General features: G+C 50.4%; 1 protein-coding gene across 1 annotated transcript in view; it reads right to left on the bottom strand.

Moving 5' to 3' along the window:
• Positions 1-1180: 1180 nt before the first annotated feature.
• Positions 1181-26006, bottom strand: part of RGS8 (regulator of G protein signaling 8) — a 36047-nt gene continuing 11221 nt past the window's right edge. Inside the window, exons 2-7 of the mRNA XM_036272924.1 lie at positions 25502-25575; positions 23534-23661; positions 20993-21094; positions 20123-20187; positions 7541-7707; positions 1181-6102 (exon numbers count right to left, since the gene is read on the bottom strand). Of these exons, the coding sequence (XP_036128817.1) occupies positions 5920-6102; positions 7541-7707; positions 20123-20187; positions 20993-21094; positions 23534-23559 (543 nt within the window). The 5' untranslated portion in view covers positions 23560-23661; positions 25502-25575 and the 3' untranslated portion in view covers positions 1181-5919. The remainder of the gene's footprint in view (positions 6103-7540; positions 7708-20122; positions 20188-20992; positions 21095-23533; positions 23662-25501; positions 25576-26006) is intronic.

The raw sequence follows: 26006 nt of genomic DNA, 5'->3' as shown, positions 1-26006 counted from the left end.
ACTTCTAGGGGCAAGTAAGACCCAGTGCTGTCAACCGGCCAACTGTGGCCTCTCGAGACACAGAGACTGGCATGGGGTCATCCAAGGAGCCGTCCAAGAGGGTGTCCTGGAGGGGCAAACAGACTGCTGCAGATAGAAGGGGGCGCCCCGCCCAGGAAGGAGCAAGCCACCAGGCAGAGAAGGAAAGCTGTCACCCTGGTTGGGAGAGCTGGAGGGAGGGAGCAATCCCTAGAGAGGGGTGTCCTCCCAGGCCCAGAGAGCCCGAGGCCTGTCCCGAAGACATGTGCCTTCGGCATGGCCCCCCTGCTCCTCTCCTCCTCCCCTGGGGTCAGAAAATCCCGGGGGAGCAACTGAGTAAGAAGGAAGTAGAAAAGCAAAACTGGAAAGAGAGGGTCCAATCACACCCCTTCCCAGTGGGCGGGCCTCCTGTCTGCAGCAGCCCAGGCCTGGCCTCCCCAGTCTACAAACCAGGATTTAGGGGTGATCGTTTGCATCACAAAGGCTTTTTCATTTACACTAAGCATTCAACTTAGAGGAAATGTCAGCTTTCCTTTTCAAGACAGGCTGTCTCCGGTGCATTTTAATTATTTGGACTGTTAAGATTGTGTATATCCCTATCATCACTACACCTGAAAAATGAGCTTTTGCAAGCAGACACTACCCCTCATTCTCCTTCCGTCCTCTCCAGAGAACTCCATCCCCGGGGCCATTCAAAGACTCGATGACGAAGGCGCACTTTTCAGGGGCACACCGATTGTATAAAACGAGTCCAGTCATAAACAAGCTCAGCCGCCCCATTTCAGATTGCCCAGCTGAACAAATACACAACCATCCCTCAGCCCTTTCTCTCCCTGCACTTTCGAGCAGTAGGTGGTACTCATACAAATACCACCTCGTGTTTGTGTGGCATTTTACAGCTTCAAAGCCACTCCCGTAGCCCGAGTCTCTTTCCACCCCCCACACTCATCCCAAACCATCCGTAGCCCGCTTCCACCCACTCGGCCGCCACGTTCCTGGTGGCCGGCCCCGTGCCCGCCTGGCCCGGCGAGGTGTGCGCTCCCCCGGGGCGCCCACGTGCGACCTGAAGCAGAGCCTCCCAGAGAGTCAGCCGGCCAGAAACGTGGGCAGCGTGTTCGGGTTGTTTATTATGTCTCACAGCCTTGTTTATAGTCGAGGTGAATGGCATTGTTCCACTCTGCACAGTAATGAAACGACTCAATGAGGACGCCATCAGCCAAGCGCTGTATGTGGCAGATGAGCTGCTACAATGTGTCGTGCACACCCCGTGACTCTGGCTGCCGTGGTTGCAGGGCACACCGAAACCAGTCGCCTTCTCTGCACTCGGCAGAAGGGGCAAAGGGAGTAAGAATCAAGAAGGAGACAGTGTATTGAGAGGACCCGGCCCCCGGACCTGGGGAGGCTAGCGGCCCCATCCTGCAGTCTCCCATTTGGTCCACAGCATCAAATTGGAGTCCTGAGAGGCCGTGGGGACAGGAAGCTGTCTCTGCTCTGGGCTTCTTCCTCCAGTCTCATGCCTAGTAGCACAGGCTCTTGACACCAGGGTGACTTGGCCACCTCTCTTGCTTCCAAGCCAGAGGGACAGATTTAAAGAGGATTGACATGGCCAATTCAAGGGCAGCCTCGGGTGGAAAATTGGAATTCCTCTGCCTTGCTTGGACGTGGGCACAGGCAGGGTCAGGAGAATTCTGGGCGCTCTTGTGGCTGGGAGACCCTCCTGCCTCTGAGGAGGTGCCTCTTATCACCTCTCCCTCGGGCTCATGGAGAAGCAGACCCCACATTTGCTACTTGTGTGCCCTGCCCTCTTCCCTAGTCTCCCCAGGCCCACCCTCACCCAGACTCTCAGTGCAAAGGGTTCACAGCTTTGCCCCATGGCCCAGCGCCTCGAGAACCCGGACCCTGGCCCGGCCCTGCCGAGGACAGGTGCCCGCAGCCCGGGCGGGACACACCTCACAGCTTCGGTTGATTCAGGGCAATAAGTTCTGGGGAGAGCCAGAAAGTAAGATGAACTAGGAACCTTCCAGGTGCCCACCCGCCTGAGACCAGAGGGAACAGTGACACCTCCAAGAGGAACTGAAAGCCCAGTGTGGCCCCGGACAAGAAAGCCTCCGGGAGCCTGACATTCCCAGGAGGCGACACCCTCCTTCAAGGGGTCTGAAGTTATTGTGCTACCGCTATTATTACTACCAACCTTCACCCACTGCCTGAGTTCCAACTACCAGGTCGCATGGCCTTGGGGACGGAGGCACGTCTAACACAAGATGGCCAAACACGAGAATGCATGAAAACTGACAGGAGAAACAGCCCAAGAGGCCAGCCTGGAGGAAGCCTGTGGACAAGACTGGGAGGTGTGGCAACACCACTCTTAACCGAGTCTCCCTCTGCCCCCACTTCTGGCATGCCTGCTGCCCAGCTGTGCGTGTCGCTGGGGCAGAAACATATTTGCATCTCAAAGGAGGAAGAAGGACTGAAAGGGCACAGAGGTCGCCACCCCATCAGTCAGACTCAGGACCGGCAGGTTCCTGGTCACTGTGCTTATTTGCGGCTGGGTGTGCCCACGGTGGTGTTTTCTGCTCAGCTGTTCCTCCTCGCTCCTCAGGCCCGTGCTTCCTAGCCTCACCTGTACATTGGAATCACCTGGGAGGCTTTAAACACCGACTAATGCCCGGGGTCCCAAGGCCAAGCTGCTCTGGGGTGAGACCTGGACATTTGGGTTTTTAAAACTCCCCAGGTCACCGCAATGGGCAGCCAAGGGTGAGAGCCACCGTCTGAGACCACTGTCTTAGACCATCTTTTTCACAGTGTGGTCCACTACTCACTAGGAGCTTATTTAAAATGAAGACTTCTGGGTCCCACCCCAGGTCTATTGGGTCAGCATCTCTGGATGTGGAACCTGAGAATTAACTCTCGTAACAGACTTTCCAGGGTAGGCAGGTTTCTTGACGCTCAAATTTAATAATAAATACTGCTCAGAGGGCCCTCCCTCACCCCAGAGGTGCCCAGGGCTGTGAATGGCTGTCACTGATCATGTTCTATTTGGTTTGCCAAGGGCAACAGGAAATCCCACACCAGCCCCCAAACAGTTGGCCACTCGCGATGAGAAACAGTCCTCAAAGTCGTAGATCTGCCTGGCCCACTGCCCTGGCTCGCCCTGGGCCCTCCAGGTTCCCAGGCACAGAGCGAGCCTCGAGCCCGGAGGCCGTCAGTCCCCCGCACAAGCGCCGGAGGAGCCAAGGAAGACGGGAGATGGAAGACGTGGCCCTGGGGGCGCCACCTAGCGAGGCAGTGAGGGCTTGTGGAAGAGCAAATGGGAGAGCAGGTGGGTCCGGGGAGGTGCAAGGTTGGGATGAGGTATGCTTGGATATTGCTCTAGATGTTGTAAACATGTCTCTTTGTTTTGTCACAGACCAAAATCTGGGTTGGCATGACCAAAGTGCCTGGAGGGGGGCACGAGAGCACAGAGCTCCGTGCCTTCTGTGGGAGGCAGGACAGAAAGGTGTGAGAACAGCTCCATCCCATGGGAAGCTCACCTGTGTTTCCTGGGCTAATGCTCACAGTTGTCACCCACACGCACACTCCATGGGAGTGCCATAAATCTAGCTGTCACGTTTCTCTACACACGCCCACATACCCTCGCTGAGCAGCAAAATGCAGGGTACCAAGGCTTGGTCCTTCATGCCTCCCCATCGTGGGAAGAAGTCACCAGGCGCCACGACACCATCACCAGCAACCTTCTTCCACCAACAGCTGGAAAGAACTCGAGGGCCCCACTGCGGCCACCACACGACACTCGTGTTTGGACTTTCCTCCCGGGGATGGTGGACGTGGTACAGAGGCCCCTCTTAGGACGGTCCAGATTTTCACCACTGCGTGCTGTTCCGGTTCCTGTGGGCTTACCCTGGACAGTAGAGTTGGCAGCAGATGCCCGTTTCATATGTAAACAATGTTTAAAATACCCTGTTCAAGAATTTGATCATTACGTTAATTCTGGCAGCTTTAGCTAAGGATGGTTTTTACCAGCGGGGGCAGAGGACCACCAGCTGCTCTAACTAGGAACACCCATTTGAGGTTTCAGAGCGCTCGAACATGAAATCCCACCGGTCTCCTCAGTGTGAAAGCTGGAGGCATGTGATCTCCTTCTCCGTGGTGGTCCAGGCAGACACGCCGATGCTCATTCGTGGAGGTGATGAACCGTGGCAAGTCCGTGGACCCAACACAAGTGGAGCTTGAGCGCCTTCCTGGCCTGTCTAGCTGTAGCCAAGGAAGGAAGGGACTGGTGAAGCTCTGGACAGGAATCCAAACACTGGAACCGCCACGGGTCTAAAAAGGCCCATCACCCCACGAGAGGAGAAAGCTTCTCTATCAGCTGCTCTCCAGAGCTTATGCCTTATCAGATGCTGTTCCATGTAGTCACGCTGAAAGTTCTGCGCATCTGCCATGCCTCCAATCCATCAGCTTTGAATGATCCCGAGAGCTCCTTCGCCACATGCTCTGCGCTTCAGTTCACCCAGAGACCAGCCTCTTCCAGGGCCCTCTATCAATTTCTGGTCTCTCTGCTGAGGATTCATCCCCTCGGCACTGCAGTCTTGTGCCAAAGTCAGCTTTTTCCTGGGCAGCTGGAGTAGGTGCCACGTGCCTTGCTCATACTCCAAGAAAGAGTTTCCTGGCGTATTTCCAAGAGCAGCCCCAGTACCATGAGAGCATTTTAGGAAGGTTCTCCACAACCAAATGTTCACAGTGATCTTCTTAGCCTCATGTTCAATCCCGAAAGGTCAGCGATCAAGAAGGAAGCTGTTGAATAGCCAAGGTGGCCCTCATGAGAAGGACCATTCTAAGAAAGCATGCTCCCAGGAAGCAAGCTGGGAAAAGAGTTATGGCCTAAGGTCCCATTCTCCCCCGTCATAATTACATGACCTGCATGGAAGGGGGGGGCAGAGAGAGACAGGGAGAGTAGTAGGCACTGTGAGAGCTGTCCGTGCTATGGGAATTCACCTCCCTTTGCCAAGCTGTTGTCTGTCATTCTAAGAGATGGGTGATCTATGATGAGGTGAGGGCAGAGAGTACATTAAGCAGCAGAAAGGTTACATGGTGCCTCACTGCACAAAGTTCTACTGGTGTTACATTTCCTGGTGGGTTCAACTTCAGGAAACTTCTTGGTAGAATTTAGGAAGATCTGCAAGCTATGTCTTTCTTAGTAGCAGCTCCCCATCAGAAATCATGAAGGACGGTTCCCAAGACCCTTTCTGGAAGGGTCTTGCAAGGGCAGGAGAGTCTTGTGAATTTCCTGGACTAAGATGGGCAGTGGGCACCGCTTTTCACACTGGTCCTGGAAATGGAAGGAACAACCAACTCCATGGAGTTGACCCCTTCTCCCAGCGGCCACCTGTCAACAATCGTGCTAGAGACCCAGGACTCCACAGAGACCTCTCTCCCACACTCTGAGGTCCCAGCACCTGGGTCTAGCAAATTAAAGATATGAGTCAGTCTTCTTACTGTTCCTCACAGGGGTATAGGACAAGTTTGAGTGCCAGGAACCCTAACTGAAAGGGTGTGGGAGGGATGGAGACTGAATTTGTGTTATTTACAGACTAGCCTGGCCTAGGGAACCTGCCTTCTCAGTGGGGATGACCCAAGGCATTATGGAGGGCAAGGTGCTGACCCAGAGAAGGGTGACTGCAGCCAGGTGCTACCACTAACCAAAACACAAACAGGGGTGAATGAGCTAGAACCCAGTTCTGGTGACTGAATTACACTTTGGAATGACCCTTCATCCCCTCCTCACCCAGCCTCCCAGCCTAGACACCACTGCTTTTGAATATCTAGGACATTTCACATTAGAATATAGGCTTGGCAGCAAGGGGCAGAGGAAGCCGGTGATCTCCAAGAGTCCCCATGTGAGGTCTAGCTGAGCCTCCTCTGGCTTTGGGAAAGCAGATCTGAGTACATTTTGGACCTCAGGAACCTGGGGTACGAGTCTTTCTCCATGAGGCTGTGTACTTTCCCCTGGGCTTGGTCAAAGCAAGTCAGGGATGGCTCTTGCATGTTCTTCCTCGTGGCCTCTCGGGTCTGGAAATCGATGTTGACCTGGAGACACAAACAGAAAGCGTGGTCACAGGCTCTCAGTGGCCAAGGCGCCTGGCGGCTGGTCCTAGCTATGTCGTAATCAATGGCAGCGCTTAGAGAGGGAAGGTCAGTCACGCTTTTAAAACTGTTTTCATGGAGGCCAATCCTTTTGATTCCAGAAAGAATCCTGTGAGATCTGAAGACCAGATATTCCTCATCCCAATTTATAGATTAGACCAGCTTTTAAGTATCTCTTGTCTTCAGTAATATGTCCTTAAGTAATATGGGACGTTAGTAGCAGGGTCAAGGCAAAACCCCAATTCACTTAACTCATAATCCAGAGGCCGTTACAATGGCAGGTGAAGAGTGAGGCTAGAAACGAGCATTAGTGCCGTTCCCCGAAGTAAGCCTGCCCTCTGTTCTGTCTTAACTACCGAGAAAACACGTGCTCCGGGGAGAGAGGCTGGTTAGAGTGTGCCTCTCTGTCCCAAGCAGCACTTGAGAGCCTGCGACATCCTGGCCACTGGCCAAAGACCTCCTGCAGCCCGAGGGAAAGCATCGTGGACGAGTTCTAGGTGTGCAATGCACCAGACTCTTCGGCAGCAAATCATTTTCTTCTATAAAACCCTCCCAAGTAAATTTCTCTTTTGTATCCCAAATTAGCAGCACATTGAATTCATTTTCTTATTGTCAGTTAGCATAAGTTATCATAAAATAATATAAATGACTGTGGTTAATAAACAATGACAAATATTCAATAGGTGCTTTATCCCTAATACTTATAGTAGTCTTGAAAGGAAGGTGAGTCCTGGCCGGTTTGGCTCAGCGGTTGGAGCGTCGGCCTATGGACCAGAGATTCCCGGGTTCAGTTACCGCTGGGGGCATGTACCAAAAAGGAAGAAGGAAAGGGAAAGGGAAAGGAACAGAAAGAAAAGAAGGGAAGGAAGGAAGGAAGGGAAAGAAAAGAAAGGAAGGAAGGAAGAGAAAGAAAAGAAAGGAAGAGAAAGAAAAGTAAGAGAAAGAAAGAAAGGTGATACTGGATCCTTGTATGTGATTCAGAGAGGCTAGGTAACTTGACCAAGATCACACAGCTAGTAAGTGGTGGAGCTGAGATTGGAACACGATTCCAAAGTGGATACTCATTCCATTAAGCCACGCTGCCTCCCACGAGGAACACTCGTGTAGATTCAGTGGCGCCTCTCTCTGCAGAACCTCCATAGAAACAGTTCCTGCTGGGACAGTTTAACCGACAGACAGCCAACACACTCCTGACCGAGCTCCTCTATACAAGCCCCGGGCTCTGCCCCTTAAAACGATCCCCTTTTCATCAAGAGCCACCAGAGCTGTGACCGTTCAGAAGCAAGTCCCCATTACGTGTGGCCCAAACCCCCACGCGGAGGGAGGTGTGAGCCAGGAGCCACGGACAGAGGGCTGACGACGCTCGCCACCGCCGACACACCTCCCTCGGAGCCTGCACGTCCACAAACTCCTCGAAGATCCTGTGGGCCTTGGAGACCAGCTTTGCAGTTGACCGGGTCTTCTTGAACTCCTCGCAGGCCAGCCAGAACTCCAGGTTCTCCTCGCTGAACTCCGTCTTCAGGAAGGCGCGGAAGGCAGCCACCCCGTCTGTGGGTGTGGGGGAGGTGGACAGGAGAGGGGAGGAAGCGTAAGCTCAAGGAGGGTAGCAGGAAGGGAGAGAGAGGCAGTGACAGTGTCCGAGTGGCCCTGCCTCAAACGCCCCGCTGCCCGTACACACGGGCACTCCCAGCGCAAGCCCTGCTTCTTAGTCAAGGACCCAGCGCTAGGAAGGAGAGATGGCGAGGAGACCACGGAATGATGACTACGGGAAGGCCTAGCATTTCTGATCAGCCCTCGGGGTCCCTGCCTATGCCGAGCTGGCTGCCCCCAGGTCTACTGGTGAGCCTGTGCTCCTAATGAGGCCGGAGCAATGCATGTAATCCATTCCATACCCTAATCCAACTCGACCACCCTTTAAAAAAAAACCAGTCTATTATCAAAGGAACTAGAGGGAGGTGTGAATTCCTCAGGGCGAATCCTTCACTACCACCGGAATCATGTCTGAAAGCAAATACCAAATGCCCTTCTGTGACATGAACAGGGTTCCCAGCCTCGTTTAAAAAAAACCTTCGGGGCCCTGTATTTTAATGGCTTATAACACTGTTCATTTATTTTAAAAGATCTTGCCTTTCAAATTATGTGTTTTAATTAAGATTAATGATCATTTTTGTTCTAAATGGCTTAATGAACACACCCTTTCACGTTCATTCAAACAGCCTCCAGTCGGAATAAGAGCAGGTTAGCACGTAGATTTGGAGAAGGAAATGAGCATTCATTGACAGCCTGTGCATTCAGCTCATGTTTCATTTTAAAACACTTCTCTGAATTATTTGAACCCTTACCACACTGTCCTCTAAATGAGGGACAGTGACAGCTTTCTATGAGCTGTCCTGCAGCCTGCTGGCCACGGGCGGCCCGAAGACCTTCCCCCAGGGGGAGGGCAGATACGACCTAGAATAAAGTCACTGCACTGATTAAAAATGACTCTGGCCGGCCTGTGGTCTGGAGAGACCCGGGTTCGGTTCCCGCTAAGGGCACGTACCTCGGTTGGAGTTTGTCCCCGGCCCTGGTTGGTCGTGCGGGTGGCAGCCACTCGATGTGTCCCTTTCATGTTGATGTTTCTCTCTCTCTCTGTTCCTCTCTCTCCCTCCCACTCTACCTGAACAAAAAATGGAAAAATGTCCTCGGGTGAGGATAAAAAAAAAAAAAAAATGACTCTGTCTATAATGGTTCACTCCCTTTCCAAACTTCATTAGGAGGACAATATGGTAACAGTTCTTAATCCTGGGTAATGGGATAACCTGAGCGGGCATCGGAGGTCCACCAATATGCACCAGAACAGCGTGCTGGGTTATTTGACAGATGGGTGGCACTATGCTGTTGATGTGTTTGAATGTTTGTTTTTACTTTTCTGAAACATTTTTATTTCTCCTAATTAAAAAGCCACTGTTGATCTCTGTCTTTCTATTAGACATTTTGATGCTGACACTAGAACAACGGCCATAAAAGCCAAGACTTTTCGTTGTAAGAGCCCCAAACTTGAGAGAGCCAAGGGGTTTGATGCGACTCACAAAGCTCCGTTTCAAATCACAAAGAAATCTGAATTTGGAGTATGAGCTGAAAGTACCGAACAAAACTCTGGTGGCCATGGATTTATCGCCCAAGCCAGGACATTTTTGAGAGTGAAGAGGGACACTTCTGTTCATCACGTGGGGACACTGGACATAAACCATTGTGGGAGACCATTTGCATGGCATCCATCTTGTTAGAGTCTGCTCTGCCGTCTCCGGCCCCAGGGCGGGGTCTCTCTGCATACAGTGTCTGCATTCCTCTAGATAATTGTTTACTCCATTCTTGCTTATCATTTGTTCCACCTGGGGTATTTACTGGAATTTGCTTCAGGTGGGATACTCATTAACTGTTTCACCTGTTTTCCCCCTATATAGTGTGTGAACTCCCCCTGAATAAACGAGACTTGATCAGAATCCTGTCTTGTCTCCATTTCTCGTGTCTCTTGTCCCTCCTCATCCTCACTCCCCCTCTAGAGTCCTCGTTGATCGACCTGCGGGCCGGGTCAAACCATGACCCCCCACGGGCAAAAGCCAGGACATCTGGCCGCCTTATCTCTAAGACAAGGACAGTGGAGAAAACGGCGCCAGCTTGTTTCCCGTTAGGCAGGTGGAAATAAACCTGTTCCTGTGCAGGGAGGGAGGAGAGTCACGCTGTCTAGACTCTAATGACAGCTCTGCTGGGGGTCCCACCCAACCTCATGCCTACATTGGGTTAGGAACCCTGACAGGAGGGAGTAGAAACCCCAGAGAAACTGTGACTTGGCAGAGCTTAGGCCGGAGAATCATTCATTCAATTCAACACTATTTTTAAAAACTACTGATGTGCAGCATAGTCTTCAAAGTCCTGGGATACGTCAGAACACAAATGAAAAAAATCTCTGCTCTTAAAATCCCTTGTGATATTCTTTTTGCCACCCCTAGTCTCCTCCAAATTCTCACAGAGCAGGTCCAGAAGTTTCCACAGGCTCCGAAGCTCTCGGATTTGAGAGCCAGCCGGCCGGCCTGCCAGGGGACGGCCACCAGGCACAGGCTACAGGCCGAGGCTGGATGAGAAACCACTGCTGTGGAATCTGAGGAGACGGTGTCCATGGCAGCCAAGGTGGCCCCTGAGTGGTGACCAGTCAGTCCACACATGACAAGAGCCATGGACACTCTCAGGGAAGACCTGAGGACCACAGGCCAGGGGCCTCCCCTGCTCTGTTCCACTGTAGTCAGGGAATGGGATGGAGAGGTTGGAGGGAGGACCCTCAAACACTGTGCATTTCGCTAAGAAAGTAAATGCAAAGAGACTCGGGACGAACTGGGAAGAGCCTGTTGTTTTTAAACTAGCAGAGGTTACATTCCTTGAATGGGAAAGCTCAAGTTTATTGTTTGCATTAGATTTGGTTTTGCTTTTCATCAAGAAAAATGGGTGTTTGTGAGCAAGCTGGGTCTAGTTACAGATAAAGAAGGAAAATTACCTTTCTGGTTCCATGAACTGTGTTGGTGAAGATAACCCAGCGAAGGCAACTGGCCTTGTGCTACCCAAGGTACAGACGTTCTCTCTTCTCATCCAAGCCTCCGCTTTGTGGGGTCTTTGTGTGGGTTAAAGAGAGAACGCCTGCAAAGTGCTCGCAGGGACGTTGCTTTACTTCTTCCCATTTTATAGATGAGGAAATTGATGCTTAGAGAATTGGCTTGACTGAGCTCACACAAGTGATAATAGGTAGCATTAAAAATTGTATAAGGTAGCCCTGGCCGGTTTGGCGCAGCGGTTAGAGCATCAGCTTGCAGACCAAAGAGTCTCGGGTTTGATTCTGGCCAAGGGCATGTAGCTGGGCTGCGGTTCAGGCCCTGGCCCTGGTCAGGGTCGTGCAGGAGGCAACCAATCGATGTGTCTCTCTCCCATTGATGTTTCTCTCTCCCGCCCCTCACTCCCTTCCACTCTGTCTGAAAATCAATGGGAAAACATCCTCAGGTAAGGAGTTAAAAAAAAAAAGTTCAAGTGAGAAATTTTAAAACTAACTGCCTCAGGCATTTGTCGGGCACTTACTTTGGGCCGGGCCCTACATCAAATGCCTCATGGACATCACAGCATTTGCTCCTCATTGCCAATCTACAGCATAGGTTCTGATATCAGTGCCATTTTTTAGGGGGGGAGAAAAAAAATGAAGCTCAGAGAAGTTGAATAACTTGCCCAAGGTCACACGGTAGTAAGTGGCAGGAGGCCAGACTGCAAAGCCAGCGTTCTTATGTGTCAGAGGTCCCGTCTCTGCCGCAGGATGGGACACACGTGATGCCTGCATGAGGGCTTCTGTACACAGACCACTGTCCCCCACCTGGCCCTGCTTATATCACCTACCCAAAGAATTGCATGGGACCAACCAAAGCCAGTGGGGTTTCTTCTGCCCATCTGGACCCCCCCCCCCTTCTATCACATCCCATTTCTTCTCAGCAAGGTCTTCATCTGGTCCTCTCCCCAACCCCTTGGCATCCTTCCCTGTTCCATTTTTTTTTCCTTCTGTCCTCTGACCCTTTCACCCCTTTTTCCATCTCCCCCTTCTCTCCACCAGGACCCTCTCCGTCTGCTTGCCCATACTCTGCACTTGGTTTATGCAGGATGCTGGTTATTCTCTGAATGGTTCATGGGCTCTACTGGCATCTCTGTGTGACCTGCATTGTGTTAGCTGTGCTTCCTCTGCAAGGGTCCCATGCACCCCACTTGTGCACCCTAGATGCTACTCCCTCCCCTATACCCAGGGAACCAGAGTCCCTCTCCGCCATCCCCACAGATTCCAGGCAGCTGGACAGAGTGACTTCTCCCTGATCCCTGAGACTATTCTGCCTGGGATTGTCCTGACACACTAGCTAGTGTGACCTTGGGCAAGATACTAGCCTCTCTGTGCCTGTTTTTTTTGTTGTTGTTTTTTGTTTGTTTTATCCTCACCCGAGGACATTTTTGCATTTATCCTCAGACAGAGAGGGAGGGAGAGAGGGAACAAGAGAGAGAGAGAAATATCAATGTGAGAGAGACACATCAAGTGGCTGACACACACACAACCCAACCGGGGCTGGGGACAAACTGCAACCGAGGTACATGCCTTTAGCGGGTACTGAACCTGGGTCTCTCTGGACCGCAGGCCGACACTCTAACTGCTGAGCCAAACCGGCCAGGGCTGTGCCTCAGTTCTGTCATCCCTGAAACGCAGACCCTAACAGCACTGCCCCACGGGGCCATGGACATGATCACGTAATACATGTAAACAGTACGCAGAGCTTGACACTCAGATCATGAGTGTTCCCTCCGTGTCTGTGGCCATTATACCTACATTTCGGTCATTTAAGGAGTCATCACACAGAACATAACATGCCTAATACCAAAAACAATCCCGGTCATTTAAAGGAGATGGGTGGTGAACAGTTCACGAAACTGAGAATCAGGAGGATCTACCTTTTATTCATTTAATTTTCTCATTTCACTTTGATTTTCTTTGTACGACCTTCTAAGAAGTCCAAGCTCTAAGAACATTACACATGTTTTGAGATCCGTGTGTATCGAGTCTCTGAAGGGAAAGGCTTGTGTCCAGAATTCCTGGAACAGCAGAATATTGGCATCCTCTGAGCATGCACAGAATCTCCAAGAACACATCCCGTGGCCACACACGCTGCCTGCTGCCTGCGTCCCTCGCGAGTTCTTTGATACGGGGAGCTTACATAAGGAGGGAAACTGGGTCACTGTGAATGAGCCGTGCAGCTGGTGCAGCGTGGAGCCTGGCTTAGGTAACGGTTCAAGGTCCAGGAGGCCTGACTGCGCTGGCACTGGGGGTGGGCTTGAGCCTAGCTCCGTTCGCAGGCTTGGAAAATTACAAGATCACAAGAGCAATATTTTAGTTGAGCTCTGTTTACCAAAGTGCAGTCCCAAAGAGCAGAGTCCTCTCGCATCCCTGATCAATTGGAAAAAATAAACCGGCGAACGGGTTCCAAGGTCAGATAGAGAATAGGAGAGGAAAATGCATTTATTTATAAAATCCAGGATACATGTACTAGTGGTGAAATCAAAACCACTTTCCTTCAGAACCAAGCTCACTCATTTGAAATCCGTAATAGAATAGCATCAGGAACAAAGCCTTTCTTTTGTGTTAGCCATAAAATAAACAAATAAATGTTTGTTTCTAAACAAGTAACTAGGGCTAAACAAGATGTAAATAAGGCCATTATTTCAAGGACAAACTATTTCCAGTTACAGGCATTCATTAGCAAGCGATTAGCATGTTAATTATACTTCAGTCTTGTAACAGATTCCTTTAATGATCTCCATTGTGTTAGTGTATCTATAGCAAGATGATACAGTATGATCGGAATAGGACAGGATGGTTGTTAGCCTGTGAGCCAGAAAGGCCATGACAGATTCTCCCACCAAGCCTTACCCCGAACACAAGGCAATGGTGGAGCCCAGAGGCCGCATGGTTCTTATTCCTAGGACGCAGTAGCAAAAGAGTAAGAACCGCCTGGGCCTTACAACGCCTATTCCAAACTCCTTTCCTAACTTATCAACCAGAAGCTGAGTCAAGTAACAAAAACAAACAAACAACAACAACAAACAAGAGCCTGTATCTCCAACTATGAGAAACAAGCCAGGAGTTCTCTATGAAAGGGCAAACGCCCCGAAAACAGCGAAAGTGTAGCATCCACAAGTGACTGTTAATACAAGAGAAGTTTTATAAAACCCCGTGTATACCAGTCCACAGCCTGAAAGATTAAAAAATGAGCCAAGCCCTGGTCGGTTTTGCTCAGCAGTTAGAGCATCGGCCCAAAGGGTCACGGGTTCCATTCCTGGTCAAGGGCAGGCACCTGGGTTGCAGGTTTGATCCCCAGCCCCTATTGGAGTTGTGTGGGAGGCAACCAGCTGGTGTCTCTCACATCTCTCTCTCTCTCTCCTCCCTTCCACTCTAAAAAGATCAATGGAAAAATATCCTCGGGTGAGGATTAACCAAAAATAAAAAAAAAGTCCAAGAACATTTGCCTCATTGGTTGCATTGATGCATAGGAAGACGACAGGGGCTCTTGAATAGGGTTACGTTAGATTCACCCACTGGGCTTTTAAAAACTTCATCCCTAGAGGGATTCTCTTACATACATTGAGGGGAAATAGGGAGGGACGAGGAAGGGATGCCGAAACGGCGTGAGGCGAAGAGGGGGAGGTGTCGTGGAATTTGAATAAGCCCACCTGTGACCCTAACACCACCCTGCCCTGCCTGTACTGCTCATGGTCGGGCCGCCATGGGAACCAGGAGCTCATGCCATCTCTAGCACGCAGCAGGCATGCAACACACGTTTTCTCGATGAATTTAACGTGTTATAACAAAAATAATAATAATAGTTATCCCTTATGGAGCCCCTCTGAGTAAAAGTCATCCCGCTTAGCATTTCACCACCATAATCGCATTTAATTCTCACAACAAATCTACAAGCTCTTACTATTCCCTTTTCACAGATGAGGAAAGGGGGCCAAAGGTCACATGGCTGGTCACATGGTGTTGGAGGCCTGTCCGATTGCTTCCATTCGAACCTTTTCAACAAGGTTTTATAATCTAGGCACTGCTAGAAAGGCTGAAGGCAGCCACCTCCCTGGGTGCAAGCAAAAATTGCAGCAACGTAGAGAGGATGGCAAAGAGCAAGAGAAATCTCTTCCCACCTGTCTCTACTTGTCACATCACTAACCCTTATCCTCAGTTTACCCAGCAAGCACACCTGCCATATTTGCTTCGTTACTGTGACTGCACCATTCCTGCTACATATGTGGAATCTACGCTACACAGATGGCATACCATCGGAGGGATGTGCTGCCCGATAGTGTGCAGTGTGCTCCTTGGAAGCGCAGACCACCGGCCCCACCCAGAAACCCCAGACTCACAGCTGCACCTACTCGCACGCCCAAGCTTGGGGGGAGGGGCGCAGACATTCCTGGAGGGCTTGAGGAAAAACAGATTTCTGTCCCCCACCGCTGCCAGTGGGTCTGAGACAGAACCCAAGAATTTTCATTTCTCCCAGCTCCCCAAAGCTGCTGGGGCTGCCTTCCTCGGATCACGCCTTGAGTCACACTGGTCTAGAACCTTCCACTTGGGGACAGATGTGGGGAGGGCCGTGCAGGAAATGGAAACCTGGTTGTTAAACTGTAGATTCTAGAGTTGAAGACCATTTAGATGGATAAGTAAGGAATTTCATAAGATGGTAACATTAGTGTGTGTATATTTGGAGTTTTCTGCTTAGTTGCTGTGTGACCCAGTCACACCATTATATTTTTCTATATCTCAACTGTTATTCCAAAGGAGGCTACTTTTTTATAACTAAATGCATTTTTATTGGTCTCCCTTTCTCAGAGAGAGATGCTAACTCTGCAAATGCAAAAGAGTTTTCAACTGTGCTGTTTCCCTAACCAAGCCTTCCCCGGGCCCAGTGGGGACAGACAGGTCAGCATAGACCCTCCACACTGCGTGCAAACAATGAAACAAAGCTGGTGACCGAAAAGACGCCCAGGTTGAGGGGCTCCGCCGTCCAGGTGTGGGATCAGGCTGAAAGAGGCGAGAGGAAAGGGGAGGGAACCCGAGCTATACTTCCGCCATAACAGTGGAGTGAATCCAACCTTTGTATCCAAAAAACAACGCAACGAGGGAGTGAGGGAGGGAGGAAGGGAGAAGGGAGAAAGAGAAGGAAAGGAAGGGAGGGAAAGTTGACTCAGAGTTAAGAACTGGATGTCCCACTAAAAGCTGGGATAACAAGCATACGTCTGAACCTCGTGGGGAATGAAAACAGAAGACACACAGTTTGGGGCCTGCCCTAAGCAACCTGTCAGGAAAGATCTCCCGCAAGCCGGGAGCCTTCATGCTCCAGGGTAGGAGCTGCAAAGGCAGAAAGGATTCTTCGTGTCCACACGCACGCACACACACTCTCTGGGGGGCAGACTACGTGCACAACTCAGACACCCGGTCTAATTACCACTGGCTGAACAGGAAAATGATGCCAAATTAACACACGTTAGAAATCCCCCCCTATCTAATGAAGCCATCAGCAATTTTAATTTCATTTTTCATGTGTTAGTTAAAAGAGAGAGCACCCGCACTTGGCAAGTGATTATCTCCTGGCCCTCCACAGATGCTTCTCCAGCTTATGCCGTACTTATCAGCAAATGCGACTGGATATAAAACTGTTCCGAATATTTGCCTTCCAGATTTTTCTTTCATTCTCAGGTTTAAAAACGAGTGGAACTGCTTTTTGCCCCCTGCGATTTGAATCTGTTCATTTGAACAATGGGACCCTGCCCAAGACGGGAGAAGGCTCCAGAACACAAGTGTGTTCTCCCTCTTCCAGTCGTGCGGGCCACTTGGGCTTTGAAGCAGCTGACGTGAGCCTGCAGCAGCACTGCCTCAAACCTCCCGCCCTCGGTGACCAGTTACTGCCAAGCCTCGATGGTTACTGCGGACAGCGTCCTAGAAAAAGGGGGCAGAACTGGATCCAGCCTCTGAGACAACTACCCCGGATTCTGCACTGTGAGATGCGGAGACAGATCTTCCAACAGGCAGAGGTTCCCCCAAGGCTGCCCAGCTGTCGGGCAGCAGAGCTGGGTCAGACTGACTACCAGCCAGGCGTCTTCCTAATCGTACGGAAATATGTCCCCTGGTTAAGTGGAAGCAATGCTCTTGACTACAGGCAGCCGTTCTCCCGGAAGTGAGGGCTTCTAATACGGACAAGATGGACTGTAAGAGGGGCACTGGATGCTGGGGTTCTATCTGCAATCTTGGGCACCCCCACAATCTGTAGTGAGCACACTGTATCATTTCTTGTCTTCACTGAATGCATGTCTGTTTTCTCGGAAAGTTGCATCTCCACCAGGGAGGGACTGTTCTATCCACCAGGCAACCAGCTGTTGGCATAGATTTGTACACAATGAACACTCAAATGCACCTTCTATAAAACAAATGAATGCCCAAAATACCCAGCAAAGCAGAGATGGCGGAGACGCTCTGTAGACTGAGAATGGAAACAAAAATAATTATTTGAATTTTTCTGACATTGAAAAGTTAGGGAGGACATCTCCTTAGGTGTCAACCAGGGAGTAGGTTCTAGACTAACACACATTTTTCTGGAGCCCAGTCATTCAGCGATTTTCCTTTCTTTCCTTTTTTAGGACATTTTGTTGTCTTCATTGAAAGCCCTGTATACCTCTGATCAACCACTGTCTCCCCTAAGGGACCAGCACATACACAATCACTTTGGAAAAGCTTAATCAGCCCTAATTGAGTCACAATATTAACCCAAATTAATCTGACTTTTAGGAAGTTGGCAGCACTCTTCAGTGTAAGCTGGACTCTGACTCCTGCACAACCTTCGCGGGGAGTAAGTGTTCGAGTTCTGAAACCTTGAGATTCTGCCGGTGATCCCTGCGTGAAGATTCCTTCCTTCTCAAAGACATTCATTCCACTGGCTCTTTATTTCTGTACTAAACTCCAAGGAGGATCACAGAACTGCAAACTCCAGAAAGCCTATTTCTGTAGCAGTTTCCCAAGAAGCAATCTGGTGTCAGTCTCTAGCCCCTCAGTGGAGTCCCCATCTCTGAAGAGTGTCATTGAATTCCTGGAAACCAAAAGCATCCCCGACAAAAGCAGAACCAAGTGTCTTTAGGTCTACAAGTCATGGAATCAAACAAATAAAATCAAACCTCTTACATTTCCAGGTCTTGCCACTGCAGCAACCCAAACATACCCACAGCTTCCATCCACCATAACTCTATGAAGACTCCACACTAATCATCGGAATCTGCAGGCTTATTCTCAAGGCACATTTCTTTTGCATTTAATAATTAAGAAAAAAAAGGCATATTTTTTTTTCTTTATTGATTTTTAGAGAGAGGGGAAGGGAGAGGGAGAGAAAAATAAAACATCGATGAGAGAGAACATCGATTGGCCGCCTCCTGCATACCCCTCACTGGGGATTTGGTTCACAACCTGGGTATGTGCCCTGGCCGGGAATCGAACTGATGACCTCTTGGTGCATGGGTCGACACTCAACCACTGAGCCACACCGGCCGGGCAAAAGCATAATTTTTAAAAACTCCGCCATATCCTTACAAAACACCTTTGAGTAGAGAACCCCAAGTATCTAAAGGTGCCCTCCAGTGAAGATTCTCGTATCTGGGTGGTCGGTAGCCCACAAATATTTCTATCCCCATTTTAGAATGAGGAAACAGCCTCAGGGACTTGAATTAGGTGAGTCAGTCATGAATCTGAAACAGAAGCGAGACTCCAAGATGACCTTGACTCAGATCCAGCAGGAAAAGGTGTATATTGACAGTGATACTTGTGTGGCTTAATGGGACTCCAGAAAGGAAGGCAGAGAGCCTCATCAGAAAACAGGCGCTACTGTCAGATCCTAAGTACTGTCGTACATATGCCATTACCTTGGCGAGCGAGCCACACGCGCTTCTGGTTGGGGGTTTAGCCATATGTTATATATGCTGTAGTATGCTGCTTTATTTTCCTTCCTACGTGTAATCCCTAAAACACCAAAATGACGATCTCACTAAATTACTGGCTACAATACGTGCTCCCGCTTAGCATTTGCATTTCATTTTAAAACCTACTCAGAAGCATTCATTAATAAGCATTAGGATCGAGGGCGCAGTCAGAGGGAGCTGCTCGGCCAGTGGAAAGCAAAGTCACTTCGAAAGACATCTCCCGAAGACCGAGGGCCTCCATCGGGGCCACTCAGCTATCTAGGAGCCGAGCTGGGTCAAAATCGAGAACACAGGTTTGACTACCACCCAATGCCCTTCGCTTCACTGTACAAAATCCTGTTCCCAGTTCACCCGGAGCAATTCTCTAAAGTAAGCAGCCCTTCTGCTCCCAGAGCGACCGGGACTCCTAACGTGGATGGGACGAATTTCAGAGGAGCACCAAAGGGCTGTGGGAAACCTTTTCTCTTCAAAAGACCCACCTCACCCAGGCCAGTTTGGCTCAGCGATTAGAGCACCGGCCCTTGGACCAAAGAGTCCCGGGTTTGATTCCGACCAAGGGCACGTACCTCGGGTGCAGTTCATCCCCAGCTCCGGTTGGGCAACCAATCCATGTGTCTCTCACATCGATGTTTCTCTCTCTCTCCCTCCCACTCTGTCTGAAGATAAATGTAAAAATATCCTCGGGTGAGGAATAAAAAGTAAAAAAATAAAAAGACCCGTCTCTCTCCCACCACTAGGATTCTAAAGCCTAGCGAACTTGGACTTGTTTATGACGGGAAAAGAGCCAGGCCACCGTCAAGGTCCCCTTCCCACAACTATGCCTGCCTTCGTGGGAAACAAAAGACATAAAAGATGAGAAAAGGGGAAAATGGAAGAGAGATAGCAGGAGTATGTTCTAGTAACACTTGCACCCAGTCAGAAACCAAGGGGTGATGCAGCTGGGGTCATAAACCCCCCAAAATAAAAAATAATAAGAAAAAACTCTGCCAACTCAAGTGAACAACAAAATGCACAGGACACTCATTGGACTAACCGTAACCGAAGGCTCTCCAGTGACCTGGGGGGAGGTCATTTTATCTTATAAATAAGATCTGGGATGGAAGCTAGACTCTCATTCCCGGTGAACCCATCACGCCAACTTCCTAAGCTACGTTTCTTTTCTGGCTGAAACTGTTGAAAACATAAAGGCTTCTTGAGACCATACTTTCAATACAGAAAACGGAAAACAAGGCCCTCTTTCCACTGCATGTAAATCACGTCTTGTCCGTAGCTTCTCCAGGGGAGGCTCTGAGGGAGGGGCTGGAGCTGTCTGGACACAGCGTGCGCCCGAGGCAGGGCAGCCTGGCGTCTTTTAGCAAGTGAACAACTTGCCGCAACAGCATGAAACGTGAATTCTACTCACACTTGTGGGAGAGAAGCACGTCAAAGGAATCGGCCCACCTCGTGGCTTCTTCCGTGGAAAGTCTCCTAGAAAAGAAAAAACGTCTCTCTTGACTATTTTTGAAATGATCTCCTCTCCTTCAGCCACCACTGAGATCTGCTCAGGAGAACAGACCGGAACAACGCAGGGCAAATGAAGGACACACCTGGTCTCCCGAAGTTCTGTCACTGAACTGTGGCACACTCTTAAGTAACTGATGAAAACAAATCTCAGGACTGGAATTTAGCGAATTTAGTGCATCAGCGCTCAGTCTAAAAAACAAAGCTAAGCAAGCTAAGCAAGTGCGCGAATGAAAGATGTCAGATAACAATGAAAAGAAACTGGTGTTGGAGTCAGAAAAGTTAGGCGGAACTCCTGACTCCATCTGTCACCTTGATTTCTTCACTTCTGTCATGGGGACAATGACGCCCATCACGGAACCCTATGAGGGTTAAATGAGGTGAAATCCATGGCGTCATTTAACTCTGGGCCTGCACAGAGGGCCCTGAATCCAGATGATCTCAACCTAAGCAGGTTTTTAGAGTAGATTGGAGTGTTCATGTCCAAATTGAGAGCTCAGGGTGACGGCTACTCAGGACCAAGACATATGGGGTGCTGCAGCTTTAGGAAAGTGGTGGATGATAGCTTTCCTTACATGTAAGAGGAGTGACAAGTCTGAGCAGCCATACATCTGGAAAGGAAAGTAATCCTTCACTCACTCATATTCGGGTGTTATCAAAGGTGCTGCCGAGAGGCAGCGATTGATCATCTAGTCAACAACTCACTGGAGAAGGACGGGTTTGGTGGCCCCACGCTGGGCCCCGGGGAATCCCAAGTGGCTCTACTACTCACTTCAGAGCTCGGTTGGGCTTGTCAGGAAGAATCGCCGTGAAATCACTACACGAGTCTGACTTGTGAGACAGGCATCCCAGTCGAGTCCTCATCCCTTTGTTCCTGCAACAAGCACAGGGGCAGGACGGGGACTGTCACGCAGAGCTGTCAGCTCCCCAGAGGCTCCCTGGAGCTGCTGCTACAAAGCCAGCGCTGTCTTCCCGACCCCACCCTGCCTCAGGTGGCCCCTGGAGACGTCTCGAGGGGGAGGAGAAACACCTAGAAGATCCAGGAATGTACTCACTCCCTACCTTGACTACAGGAACAGTAATAGGTACCCTGCCCTGAGAGGCCTAACGCTTTCTAAAGCTGACATGCAAGTTGATGGTATCAGTCAATGAAGGTGGTTAGCTGGGAAGAATTTCTAAATTAGGATTTTCTGTAGGGAAAGGACATACCGTGGTGGCAAAATCATAATCCACATTTTGCTCTCCCATGAGGAGGGTGGAGTAGCAGCAGCCACAGCTCCTGACTGCCAAGGCCCGAGAGGGGTACCCACCCAGAGAGCAGAGCGGGGCTCACTAGTGTGATACAAGGGTGCAGGTCACAGAGTCTCAGAGCACAGAGCTTGGGGCCTCAGGTTCCCCCCGACTCATCCCACAAGCCTGGGGACAGCAGGGACCATGCCTGCAGGTAAGAAGGGAGACTGGAACACTCAGCCAAAAGAACCCCCTTTGTCAATGCTTTTTCTCTACTTAATTAAGCTCTCCTATCCCTATTTATATTTTAGTCTATCTCAATCAGCATGCTTTAAATTTTAACGTACATGTTTATAACTCTCATAGTTTATTTTCCTAAGGTCCGGATACTTTATTATAGTTATGCTATTGTGGAGGATCCAATAAGAAATGATGCTAATATCTTTTTCTGATTCCTAACATTAGCTCCTTTTTACCTTTAACCAGCGATCAGCCGTGGAAAATGCCTGTTTGTGTGAATAAAGTTTTATTAGAACACAACAACCTCCATCTATTTACATACTGTTGAAAGCTTCTATCGAGCACAAGGGCAGTGCTGGGTGGTTGCAACACAGACTGGGTGGCCCCAAAGGTAAAACTATTTACTCTCTGGCCCTTGACAAAATAAGCTGACTGATATATGACCTTTAACCTTGGCATCTCCTCTCATGGAGGGCAAAGGTAAGTGGCAGGGGTTTGGCATAACAATTTTCTCTGGTCCTAGGAGATGTTATTTTTCATGTTGAAAGGAAGCCCTTCCTGCCTGGCTTTCCATCCCTCTTTTGCACAGATCCTGGGCCTGGGCAGAGAGGTTAGAGGTCGTCCATTTCCATCATCCCTGGGGTAAAGGTTCACAGAAATGTAACAACGTCTACTGGGGCGGTGTGACATTCGGGAAGGATGGGCAAGATGGCAACATTCGTAGTCTAGAGCCCATCTCCGGGGAAGGCGGGGACCTCCAGCTTCCCCGCAATGTCCCCGTCCTGCAGAAACCGAGCCTGCACGTCCTGAGCTCCCACCTGTCTCAACAGGCGCTCTGGGAGCGGGCTTCACGGCAGTCAATCATCCGCCGGAGCCTCTCATGTCCATCACTCCTGCGGATCACAGGCTGCGGTCACCCCGGCCACGCCCCTAAAAGCAAGCAAGAGCATTTCCCCCAACCGGCAGAGCCACGGCAGAGCCACACAAGCCATCTAACGGGTTTAGCAGGGGCCAGAGTAAAGAGTGCTGCTTGTTACCAGGACAACCAAGATTCTACCCAAGAGTTTGCTAGTGTCTTCCACAAACTCTGCTCTGCAACAAAATGGTTTTGATTTTCCATCTTGTCCAGCTGAGACTTCAGTTCTGACCCTTTAGTTAGGTCTGAAATAATGGGAGCAGAAGAAGAGTCAAAGATTAAAGTTACTTAAAAATATATATATATATATATATATATATATATATATATATATATTTTTTTTTTTTTTTTTTTTTTTTTTTTTTTGCCCAGCCAGAGTGGCTCAGTTGGCTGAGTGTTGACCTGTACACCAAAAGGTTGCCGGTTCGATTCCCTGTGATGGCACATACCTGGGTCTTAGGTTCGATCCCTGGTCGGGGCATGTGTGGAGGGCAATCAGTCAATGTTCGTTCTCTCTCTCTCTCTCTCCCTCCTTTACTCTCTCCCTCTCCTTCTCCTTTTCTGCTCCTTCTCCCTCTTCTCCCTTCCTCTCTCTAAGCATGTCCTTGGGTGAAGTTTAAAAAACAATCTAGGCTAGCCTTCCTCTTTCTTCCCTGTCCCAGTAACTCATAGAAGTCCCCTGATGGTTCATACAAGCTCATGCACATGAAGTCCCGCTGGGCACGGGAAGGCTGGGTGTTAAGGCAAATCCTGCTTGCAAGGCCATAACTTTGCAAGGAGCACCCGGGGAAGGACGGCACAGTCCACACAGGAAGCTTGGGGGATGGATGCAAGTGGCCCACCCCGGAAGGCTCAGACAGCGGGGCAGTGGGAAGGCGGAGGAAGAGCAGAGGGGCAAGGGCAAAAGGACAGGTTGGCATCAGTTACCTGCGTGGCATCAGTAAGGCGGCCATACGGGCACCCGCTTACGACTAACCCTCTGGCCGGTGTGCAGGGACGCCGGGGCGGGAGATAGGACTGCGGGCACAGGGGTTTACCCTTTCACGTCCTCTCACCTACAATCAAAGAATCCACTGTAAGAGGGGGCCACCCTCTCTTATCAGACTCTGCTACAAATCCTTTCTGATGGCTTTCTGCCAACTGTATGCCTCCTCACTCATACCCCGTACCCCACAAACTGCTGCTTGGCCGAGCCAGGGCGACCAACCAGGGATGGATGAGATTAAGTTGTTGGGTGGGCTCACACTGTTGCCTGTTAGGAGTTTCTATCTCCCCAACGACCGGTGTCTACAGTGAAGTGGGCCACGTGCCCCGGGGAGGGAGACCTGGGCCTGGCCAGCCAGAAACGACTGTTCTCTCTGTGTTCCTTGAGTGGGGCCCAAGTGACCAGCCAGCCAAGGGGGGCAGCACTTGTTCCAGAAGCACCTGATTGGCTGCCCTTCTGAGTCTCGCCCCCCTCCCAGGGTGGAACCGTGCAGAAGTGACAGTGTGGGAGCCTCGGGAGGGCGTGGACTGGAGGGGGTTTGGGTAACCCCAAGGGATGCCTGTCAGGCCGTCACCACACAGGCTGCTCCTTGCCAGGGATCCCAGACACAGACTAAAGAAATGAGGACACAGTCGCTCTGTCCCACCCCTGTGGAAGCTGCGGGCCCTTCCTCAGCCGGGGGACTGGCCCATTCCTGACCGGAAGCAGGAATCTCAGGCTAAGGGAAGCAGGTTGAGGGCTGATTGACTGATAACCGTGCTCTACTGAGGGTCCGGGTCTCAGGGCCTCAGACCCTTTGTCCCCACAGAAGAGAACAGATAGGACGAAATATGTGAAGACAGCATTCTAGCCATAAAGGGATCCCCTGGGGAACCCAGACACCAAACATAGAATCCGTTTGAAAAGAAACCTAATTTAGATAGATGATCCATTTAAATTCTTTTGATACTACCTGGAACATTTGACACTTTTAAAAATACCTTTTCTAATAATATCATAATTAATAAAATAACAAGATTGCTTTGTTAAATCTTAAAAAAAAAAAATTAGTTAGACTTTGCACAAGGCTCATCCCCAGGACACTGACATGGGCTGGTCCCCTGACAGGGAGGCGTTTTCCTAATCTCGGTCCTACCCATGCGCACACCTGCTCAGAAGTCGGGAGATCGAGCCTTTGGAGCTGTAGGGTCTCTAGAGATCGCTGTTTGGGGCGTCTAAGCCTCATGTTCTCTGGCTTGCAGGATATAGTCTCAGAGGAGGGGGAAGCCCAGCCCAGGCGCCTTCCGGACCCTGGAGCCGAGCAGAACCAGGGACTACCACCCACATACACAGCAGGCAAGGTCGTTTGGGGCAAGTGTCTCAAGCCTCCTGTCCTGTCCCTGCCTCGTCACCCTTCCCACTCCACTGCTGGCCCACACTGGCTTGCTGAAGCTACTTAACCCAGCGCTGCCCACCAGTGCCCTTGGACCCTCCAATGCCCCTTTGATCAGCTCAGCCATGAGGCCCATTAAATAAGGATCTGCAGGGTTCTCTGACCCCCGTGTCCTCATTCACCCCAGCGCCTTAGGGCTCTTAACACATTTGGCCCTTGACTTTTGTGAGACAGAGTTTGGGGTTACCCAGAGCCCAGGAAAACCAAGGGTGTGATTCCACCCACAGTTCATGTGCCCTCCTAGGTGGACATCAAGTTGCAGGTACTCTACAGGATGGGTCATAATGGGAACAGAGGCTGTCCAATGAAAAGAAAAACGGTTAAAAGCAAAGAGAAAGATTTATAACGAGGGGAAGAGGGACAAGGAGCCTCAGAGGGGAGACAGCAATCAATATGGAGAGGCAGGTTAATTAAACATGGATAATGCAATCAACCCACACAGGCACCCGGAGCGGAAAAAAGCAAAAGCAATACTCACCGTCTTTGACCAGTCCTCATGGCCTGCAGGTCTTTGCCAACGCGATGGTCAGAGGGGCTGCAGGTTAAGGAGCTCTGGGGAAAGAGCAGATCTTTCTTTTAGCAGTCAAATCCTTGGCAGGTGAAGGGCATGTGTGCAGGCACACGCGGGCACGCACACACATCTACACATGCATGCATGCACAATACACTTGCCACCACTTGAGCCGGGCAGCAAACAGCCCCGCTGAAATCTCTTCTCCCTGTTTGTCACATCCAGTAAATACTGAAGCAGCCTACACCCAGCGGGCAGCGGCTCAGCTCCGGGGCACAGTCTGCACGCCCATCCTCCTTGGTAGGATGCTGGAGGTGCCCCTGAGCAGAGCTCGCCTGACACTCCTCAGCTTCACCAGGCTGCTTCCCTGCTCCTTTGGCTGCAGCTCAGGGAGAAGTCCCACAGCCCAGAGCTGCCTCCCCCTGCACCCAGAGGCTGTGCAGGGGCAGCGAAGCCATAGGCATTAACTCTT

This window comes from Molossus molossus, unplaced genomic scaffold (assembly GCF_014108415.1).
Source record: "Molossus molossus isolate mMolMol1 unplaced genomic scaffold, mMolMol1.p scaffold_m16_p_20, whole genome shotgun sequence".
Classification (NCBI taxonomy): Eukaryota; Metazoa; Chordata; class Mammalia; order Chiroptera; family Molossidae; genus Molossus; species Molossus molossus.
This window is presented reverse-complemented; position numbering and strand designations above follow the sequence as displayed.